The 9,832-nt window shown below is 19.5% G+C and overlaps 4 protein-coding genes across 4 annotated transcripts in view; all 4 read left to right on the top strand.

Annotated features, from left to right (window-relative positions):
• Nucleotides 1-2,663: 2,663 nt before the first annotated feature.
• aslL-1 (hypothetical protein) lies at nucleotides 2,664-4,679 on the top strand (the record flags this gene model as incomplete). Its single annotated transcript, XM_639698.1, has 2 exons — nucleotides 2,664-2,767; nucleotides 2,849-4,679. 2 exons carry the CDS (start codon nucleotides 2,664-2,666, stop codon nucleotides 4,677-4,679), a joined length of 1,935 nt encoding a protein of 644 aa, XP_644790.1.
• Nucleotides 4,680-6,639: 1,960 nt separating this feature from the next.
• DDB_G0273367 (hypothetical protein) lies at nucleotides 6,640-7,005 on the top strand (the record flags this gene model as incomplete). Its single annotated transcript, XM_639699.1, has 1 exon — nucleotides 6,640-7,005. One exon carries the CDS (start codon nucleotides 6,640-6,642, stop codon nucleotides 7,003-7,005), a length of 366 nt encoding a protein of 121 aa, XP_644791.1.
• Nucleotides 7,006-8,020: 1,015 nt separating this feature from the next.
• DDB_G0273369 (hypothetical protein) lies at nucleotides 8,021-8,329 on the top strand (the record flags this gene model as incomplete). The annotated part of the gene is made up of 1 exon (XM_639700.1): nucleotides 8,021-8,329. The coding sequence occupies one exon, from the start codon at nucleotides 8,021-8,023 to the stop codon at nucleotides 8,327-8,329; it is 309 nt and encodes a 102-aa protein (XP_644792.1).
• Nucleotides 8,330-8,367: 38 nt separating this feature from the next.
• The window catches only part of DDB_G0273371 (hypothetical protein), a gene marked incomplete at both ends in the record, with an annotated part of 3,684 nt that continues 2,219 nt past the window's right edge, over nucleotides 8,368-9,832 (top strand). The window contains one exon of the mRNA XM_639701.1: nucleotides 8,368-9,832. This exon is cut by the window's right edge and continues 1,890 nt beyond it. Within this exon, the coding sequence (XP_644793.1) occupies nucleotides 8,368-9,832 (1,465 nt within the window).

Consider the following 9,832-nt stretch of genomic DNA (forward strand, 5'->3'; position numbering starts at 1 on the left):
AATAATAATTAAAAAAGAAAATAATTTGGATTATTTTTTTTTAATTTAATAAAAGTAGGAGATATAAAAAATAAATAAAAAATATAAAAAAAAAATAAAAAAATTTAAACTTTTAAATAATATGTTTGAAATTATTTGATTTTTTTTTTTTTTTGACTAAAAATAGTGTTTTACTATGGGACAAAAAGAGTTTTTTTAATCCACCTCCATCCTTATTGTTTTGTTTAAAGGGGTTTTCTCCCGTTGTAATTTAATTAATTTTAAATTAAATTTAATTTTCAAAAAAAAAAAAAAAAAAAAAAAAAAAAAAAAAAAAAAAAAAAAAAAAAAAAAAATATTATTTAATTTTACAAAAAGTTTCATTATAATATTTAAAAACCAAAATATAAAAAAAATGTCACACAAATTCCCCACTTAAAATATTATTATAATTTCAAAAATATTTAATTAAAAAAGAAATATATAATAAATAAGAATAAAATAAAAATAATATAATTTGGTAGTTAAAATGGATTCTAACTTTATCGGTTGAGTTGAAAGAAGTCGCACAAATTTTGTAACTTAAAAAAGAACTAAGGTTTCTATTTCAACCTCTGTTTTTAATTTTTTCCAAAATATTAAAACCGCAATAAGGCTACGACATCAATAAAATTGAAATATTTGCTTATTGTGAATTCTCACACGGTATATTGTGTAACACACACCACCCAGGTTTAACTTCATGAACGCACCGTCAATAGGAATTCACTACAGCAGCGTAGTCAAATTAAATAATAAAATTCACTACGCTACTGTAGTGAAATTTTATGGAAAATTCCCTCCAACAATAATAATTAAAAAAGAAAATAATTTGGATTATTTTTTTTTTAATTTAATAAAAGTAGGAGATATAAAAAATATATAAAAAATATAAAAAAAAAATAAAAAAATTTAAACTTTTAAATAATATGTTTGAAATTATTTGATTTTTTTTTTTTTGATTTTTTTTTTTTAATTATTTTTTTTTTTTGACTAAAAATAGTGTTTTACTATGGGACGAAAAGAGTTTTTTTAATCCACCTCCTTCCTTATTATTTTACATATATCCAAATTATTAATTAATTATCCATATTTTTTGGATTCTATCCTTTTTTTATTTTTTATCACCACTAAAGAGATATTCCTTAAAAAAAAAAAAAAATAGAGAAAATAAGGAAAAATAGATAAATTTTTTTAAATTTTTTTTTCTTAAAAAACTGCAAATAAAAATAAAAACTAGACTGTTTGGTTATTAAAATGAATATTTATTTATATTTTTAAGATTTTTTTTTATTTTTTTTTTTTCAAAAGATATGAAAAAATTTTGATCAGTAAAAAAAAATTTAACAATTTAATTTTAAAAAAATAATTATAAAATCCCAATCTAAGCAATGAGAAAGATATAAAATAATTTGTTTTGTTTTTAATTCAAACAATGAGAAAGATATAAAATGATTCTATTTATATTTAATTTTTTTTTTTTTTTTTTTTTTTTTTTTTTTTTTTTCTTTGGACTCCATTTTATCTAGGCATTTAATTAGACAAAACTTAAATAAAGATAATTACAAAAAATATATGAATGAAAATTTTTAAAACCCTATAGATATTGGGCAGATATGATAATTTCAAACCTTTTTTTAATTTAAAAAAAAAAAAAAAAAAATATCTTGCACGGGAAAAAAAAACCTAGTAAAATGTTAAATTATTTAAAAAAAAATAAAAATTCTTATATTTTAATATTTTTTATTTAAATATTTATTGTACACCCATTATTTTTTATCATTTTATTATAGTTTTTAATAATCTACAATATATTAAACTATAGTTTAATGTTTTAAAAAATGAGAAATTTCAATAGTATTATTTCCTATTAATTGTTGTATATTATTAAATTATAGTTTTATGTTTTAAAAAATGAGAAATTACAATAGTAAAATTTCTCACAATATGGTAAATCAATAAATTTTTTATAATTTAATGACAAATTAATATTCAATTCTAATTAAATAATATAAGATTTTTTCAATTTTTAATTTATTAAAATATATTTTTTTTATGGCCAGATTCTTTTTAATTATTTTATGATAATTTAATAATAAAGTGTGATTAATTATTAATTAGAAATTGATATTAGTTTATTAAAAATTTTATTATATAAAAATATTATCTAACAAACAATAAGAATTTTTTTTTTTTTCATTAGAATTTTTGCACTTTCCCAAAAAATTCTCCATATTATTTTATTTATTTATATTTTTTATTGCGACATTAATTTCTTATTTTTTTTTATTATGAATTATGGTATATGTAAAAAAAAGTAGTAGGAATAAATTTGGAGATTTTAAATAAACCTTTTTCATGTATCTTTTAAATAATCTTAATTGAAATTATTAGTGGACATATTTTTTTTATTTAATTTTATTCATTTCATAATTCTAGTTTACTCACTTTTTGTAATTTAGGATATTCATAATATGAATAATTTTTAATGACGGGTGCAATAAAATTTATTTTTATGTATAAATTTTTTTTTTCCATGATTTAGTATTATTAATTTTTTTTTTCTTTTTTTTTTTTAATATTTCATTTGTATTTTATTATATTTAATTTTTCATTTTCATTTTATTAAATAATTAAAAACAAATATGTATAAACTTAGTGATCCTTTTGATTATTTAAATGATAACAGTTATTCAAATTCTAATCCAGAAGCTTTTTGGGATGAGGTTGCTAAAAAGAATGTTTTTTGGTAAATATATATCTTTTTTTTTCTTTGTTAAAAAAGAGATATTAAAATTAAAACAAAAACTAAGATTTTTAAAAATAAAAGGGAAAAAATGTATGATAAAGTTTATAGTGGCGATGAAATATATCCAGATTGGTTTAAAGGTGGTGAATTAAATACATGTTATAATTTATTAGACATTCATATTAAAAATCCTGCTAAAAGAGATCAAGATGCATTAATTTATGAATGTCCATATTTAAAGAAAACAATTAAATTAACCTATTATCAATTATATGAAAAAGTATGTAAATTTTCAAGAGTTCTTTTAAACTTAAATGTTTCAAAAAATGATAATGTTTTAATATTTATGGCAAATACATTAGAACCATTAATTGCAATGTTATCATGTGCTCGTATTGGTGCAACTCAATGTACATTATTCGATGGTTATTCGGTTAAAAGTTTAATAGATAGAATCGAAACAATTACACCAAAATTAATAATTACAACAAATTATGGTATTTTTAATGACGAAATCATTACATTTACACCAAATTTAAAAGAAGCAATTGAATTATCAACTTTTAAACCAAGTAATGTAATTACTCTATTTAGAAATGAAGTTTTGGATGAAACAAAATTAAAAAAAGTTCAAAATATTCCAACTATTCCAAATACATTAAGTTGGTATGATGAAATTAAAAAATTAAAAGAAAATAATCAATCACCATTTTATGAATATGTACCAGTAGAATCAAGTCATCCATTATATATACTTTATACAAGTGGCACAACTGGTAATACCAAAGCTGTTGTAAGAAGTAATGGTCCGCATATGGTTGGTATTAAATACTATACATTCCGTAAAGAATCAGATATACCTCAAATTGTATTTTCAAATGCAAATATTGGGTGGGTATCATTTCATGGTTTCTTTTATGGTTTATTATCTGGAGGAAACACCTTGGTAATGTATGAAGGTGGTATTATAAAAAACGAACATATAGAAGATGATTTATGGATAGCTATTGTAAAACATAAAGTAACACATACATTTCCATCCCCATCTGTATTTAGATACCTTATTAAAACTGATCCTGAAGGAACAATTGTACGTTCTAAGTATGATTTATCAAATTTAAAAGAAATATGGTGTGGCGGTGAAGTAATTGAAGAATCAATTCCAGAATACATTGAACAAAAGTTAAAAATAAAATGTTTAAGAGTATACGGTCAAAGTGAAATTGGCGTAACTTCATTTATTAGTGTCCATGCTTTAAATATTCCTTATAGAGCCACTGGCGTACCATCAATTTATATTAGACCATCAATACTTTCAGAAGAAGGTGAAGTTTTGAATTCAAATGAAATTGGTTTAGTTGCATTTAAACTACCAATGCCACCCAGTTTTGCAATTACATTTTATAAAAATGATGAAAAGTTTAAACAACTATTTACAAGGTTTCCAGGTTACTATGATTCAGGTGATTTAGGTTATATAGATCAAAGAGGATTTTATACAATTGTTTCAAGATCAGATGATCAAATTAAGATAAGTTGTAATAAAATTCAATTAAATACAATTGACACATCAATTTTAAAACATCCATCAGTTTTAGAATGTTGTTCTATTGGTATTTTAAGTCCAGATTGTCGTACTGCACCGATTGGTATATTGGTATTAAAAGAAAATCCATCAATTGATTTAAATAAATTACAAAATGAAATTAATAATATCATCACGCAAGATATTGAATCACTGGCAGTCTTAAAAAAAATAATAGTTATTAACCAATTACCAAAAACAAAAGTTGGTAAAATTCCAAGACAAATTTTATCAAATTTATTAAATGATCCAAACTATCAATTACCAGACGATGTCAATGACTCTGAACTATTTTATAAAATCAAAGAGTTATATATGAAAAATTAATTTTAGCAAAGTTTTTGTAAATTGTTTTTGTTCTAAAAAAAAAAAAAAAAAAAAAGAGTAATAATAATTAAAAAAGAAAATAATTTGGATTATTTTTTTTTAATTTAATAAAAGTAGGAGATATAAAAAATAAATAAAAAATATAAAAAAAAAATAAAAAAATTTAAACTTTTAAATAATATGTTTGAAATTATTTGATTTTTTTTTTTTTTTGACTAAAAATAGTGTTTTACTATGGGACAAAAAGAGTTTTTTTAATCCACCTCCATCCTTATTGTTTTGTTTAAAGGGGTTTTCTCCCGTTGTAATTTAATTAATTTTAAATTAAATTTAATTTTCAAAAAAAAAAAAAAAAAAAAAAAAAAAAAAAAAAAAAAAAAAAAAAAAAAAAAAATATATTTTAATTTCACAAAAGTTTTCATAATAGATATTAGATACCAGATATTAAAAAAATGTCACACAAAATCACCACATAAAATAATAATATAAATTCAAAAATAATTTAATTAAAAAGAAAATAATAATTAATTAGAATAAAATTAAAATAATATAATATTGTAGTTTAAATTGGATCTAACCCTATCGGCTGAGGTTGAAGTAGTTCGCTCAAATCTGTTAACTATAAAAAGAACTAGGTTTCTAATTCAACCTCAGTAATAAATATATACAAAATAATAAAAACGCGATAGGGCTACGGTCATCAATTAAATTGAATATATTGCTAATGATGAATCTCAACAACAGGATAATGAGGAACAACAACAACAACCACAGGTATCAACATTCAATGAACAGCAACGTCAAATAAGGGAACAGCAGCAGGTAATAGATAAACAAAATCAACTTCTTCAACAACACATTCAATTAATAAATCAACAATCTCAACAACAATTAAATAACCATTCGACACCACCATCATCACCCAACATTACAACACCAATAACTTCAGCAGCAATAACCAATACAATAAAGAAATCATTAGGAAAAACTAACACTGATGACACCGACCACCAGTTGTTACAATTAAAATGAATATTATTTATATTTTTAAGATTTTTTTTATTTTTTTTTTTTCAAAAGATATGAAAAAATTTTGATCAGTAAAAAAAAATTTAACAATTTAATTTTAAAAAAATAATTATAAAAATCCCAATCTAAGCAATGAGAAAGATATAAAATAATTTGTTTTGTTTTTTATTCAAACAATGAGAAAGATATAAAATGATTTTATTTATTTTTAATTTTTTTTTTTTTTTTTTTTTTTTTTTTTTCTTTGGACTCCATTTTATCTAGGCATTTAATTAGACAAAACTTAAATAAAGATAATTACAAAAAATATATGAATGGAAATTTTTAAAACCCTAGAGATATTGGGCAGATATGATAGTTTCAAACCTTTTTTTATTTTAAAAAAAAAAAAAAAAAAATATCTTTACAATAAAAATTGTAAAAAAAAAAATATATATAGTGAAAAAAATCAAAAAAGCACTATTAAAAAGAAGAATTCAATTCACTTAACTTAAAATCAAAATCAAAATAAATATATAATTGAACACTTTTTTAATTAATTTAAAAAAAAAAAAAATTAAAAAAAAAAAAAAAAATACTAGTATACTCACTTACATATATTTATATTTGTAAATTATATCGCAATTATTTTATTCCTTTTCAAATAATTATCAGTGCAAAAAAATAATGATAATAAAAATGAAAAAAAAAATTTACCACATCTTAGTCCCATATTTAACTAGTTTTTAATTAAATTCAACACAACTATGATTTTGAAAAAAAAAAAATAAAAAATAAAAAAAAAAAATGTATTACTTTTTTTTTAAACAATTTTATTTATTTATTTTTATTTATTTTTCTTATTATATATCTCTATAATCTATATTATTTTTTTTTTTTTTTTTTTTTTTCTATATATCTCTAATTTTTTTTTTAAATAACAATAATAATAATGAAAACTGAAAAAGGTGCTTACAAATGTACCCAAAAATTTTGCAGCATGTCTTATGGTTACGCTAGCTCACTCTCAAGACATATTACCAAGAAACATGCAGGTGCTGTAAGAAATAAATCTGCTTCAAATAAACCAATGGTAATGTGCCGCCACTCTGATTGCACTTTCCTCTGCCACACAAAACACCGTCGTAGACATGAAAAGTGTCACAAAAATCTTTGCAAAGACCAAGAATGTCCCGCTTGTACCAATCCAGATCAATTTAAAAGAGGTAGAAAACCTAAACATTTGGTAGATCCTAAAAATTCCATAATTTCCTCTAGACAGTCGAACTACTGTTCAATTCAAAATTTGTTTAAATAAAAAAAATCGAAAAAAAAAAAAAAAAAAAAAAAAAAAAAAAAAAAAAATAATAATAATAATAATATTAAAGATTAAAAATTAAAAAAAAATAAAAATAAACCTGTTTTTTAAAGATGGAAATAACAAAACAAATTAATTTTTTTGAATTTATTATTTTTTATTCAAAATAAAATTTTTTTTTTTTTTTTTTTTTTTTTTTTTTTTCTTGGGTTTTAAGGAAAAAAAAAAAAATAAATAAAAAAAATTTTATTTTTTATTTCGTACAAGTGTTAATTATTATTAAAAAATTAAAAAATTAATGTTTTCAAATCGCTCAATGATCAAAACACGTTAGTACTATTTTTAACCAAAAACCCAAAAACCCAAAAAAAAAAAAAACGAATTATAGTCAAGCAACATGTAATGAAAAATTATAACCATAATTAAAACTCAACAATTAGAAAAAAAAAAAAAAAAGAAAAAAAAAAAAAAAAAAAAAATTATTCTTTACAATAAACACAATAATTTTAAAAAAAAATTTAAATATTTTGGAGTAAAGCGAAAAAAAAAAATACGAATCGTATTATTATTTTAATCTTTCATTAAACAATTAATTTTATTTTTTTTTTTTTTTTTTTATTTTAAAAATGTTTTTTTATTTTGTGATTGGAGGCAAAATAAATTAAAAAAAAAAAAAAATTAAAAAAAAAAAAAATTAAAAAAATATCTTTTGCTTTTAAAAAAAAACGGCAAAATCCATTGATTAAATCCTCAAAACTCAGGAAATCTTACTACAGTGCATTTTCACATAAAAAATGTCCTAGTTAATAAAGAAATTAAATTTGGATAATGTTTTTTTTTTTTTCTTTTCTCTATTTTTTAAAAGATTTTTGAATATTTAAAAAAAAGCTTTTTTTTTTTTTCTTTTTATTTTTGTTTTTTTAAAAATTTAAAAAAAAAAAAAAAGAAAAAGAAAAAGAAAAAAATAATAATAACAATAATAATAAAAAAAAAGAAAAAAAAAAAAAAATTAAATATGAAAGATATAGAAATTTTATTTTGGAAAGTAATTCATAATAAATATTTATTTAATTTAATTTTTCAACATATTCATAAAACCAATTGGATTAAACAACCAACAATAAGTGATCCAACCAATGGATTTATGAGATTAAAATTTAAATATATTACCTCTTTAGAATGGATGATAAAAAATAAACAATATCAACTTTTAATTTGTAAATTAAAATCAAAACAAGAAATGATCGATATTACACAACATGGAATAGAATTATTATTTAAAATTACTGCTTCCACTAAAGATTCAGAAAAAAAATTTTTATAGAATTAATTCAACTTTTATTGGAAAATAGAAAACTACAAATGGAAATTGTTGATTTAACAAAATTGGCATTACATTTCAATGATTATTACCTTACAAATTTATTAATAAATGAACCATTTAATTATTGTATTTATCCATCAGCATTAGAATATGCCATTAAAACTTTAGATGTTCAAATTACAAAATTATTAATAAATTCACCAAATACTATTATTTCAAATGACACAAAATTAAAATCAATGGAATTGGCATTAATGAATGAAAATAATAAATTTGAAATGGTAGAATTCTTATTAAATAATCCTCAACTAATATCATTGCCTGAAAAATCACAACAACTTAATCATCAACACCATCCAACTAAAAAATTAAAACAAGAAAAACCTTTATCATTACCAACCAATCATTTAATTAATTATTATAAAGATACTTTAATAAAAAATAAATTCACTGAAGAAATGATTAATAAAATAAATAATAATATTAATATTAATAATAATAAAAATAATATTAATAATAATAATAATAATAATAATAATAATAATAATAATAATAATAATAATAATAATAATAATAATAATAATAATAATAATAATAATAATAATAATAAACTATTTAATGAAAATGGTAAATTAAAAATTGAAAATTTCCAAAATTATTTAATCTATAATGATGATATTTTAAATGATGGTTTTAAAGACATTATAGTAAAAAATAATGAATTAAAGAATTTTCTACGTGAATATTGTTTTAAGTCATCAAGTTCAAAAATATTTATTTGGATGATGAATAATATAAATCCACAAGAAATTTTTCAAAATGTTTATATTGGTCCAGATTTTTTTAAAAATAGAATAATTGAAGATGATAAATTTGGTAAAATTATGACACCAATTAGATTTGAACAATTTACAAAAGTATATACATCAAACTCATTGGAATCAAATTTAGAAAATGATATTAATGAATTGGATAGATATTTTATTAATATGTTTTACCTATTGGATAGTGAAGACTATAAAACAATTTTAAAATCAGTTTCACCACAATTCCAACAAATCAAACAACTTCCAAAAGAATGGAACCCTTTATTACAAGTTTTATCTTGTTTTTCAAATAAAAGAAAAGTTGATGATGAAAACAATAATGGAAGTGTTTATTTTATAAATGATTTTGAAACTATTACATGGGTTTCAAATTGTATTTCCAATCAAAATGATTATCTTGTTAATAGGATGGCTGAAAGTAATAAAACTATTCAATATGGTAGTTTAGAAATTGCAAAATATGCTCAAGAAACCTTATTTAAAAATAAAAATCACTATTTTGGCTTTACCTATTTACTAAATAAAGCTTTTAAAGAGTGTAATACCCTTGAAATTTCACAAATTCTAGAATTATCAAGTTCTTCAATTAATTATTCAATTATTAATATCAAATCATTCTCACCAAGCCAACTAATAGATATAATTCAAATCTTTATTGATTTAAATATTTTTAATA

The sequence above is a fragment of the Dictyostelium discoideum genome (genome assembly GCF_000004695.1).
Source record: "Dictyostelium discoideum AX4 chromosome 2 chromosome, whole genome shotgun sequence".
Classification (NCBI taxonomy): Eukaryota; Evosea; class Eumycetozoa; order Dictyosteliales; family Dictyosteliaceae; genus Dictyostelium; species Dictyostelium discoideum.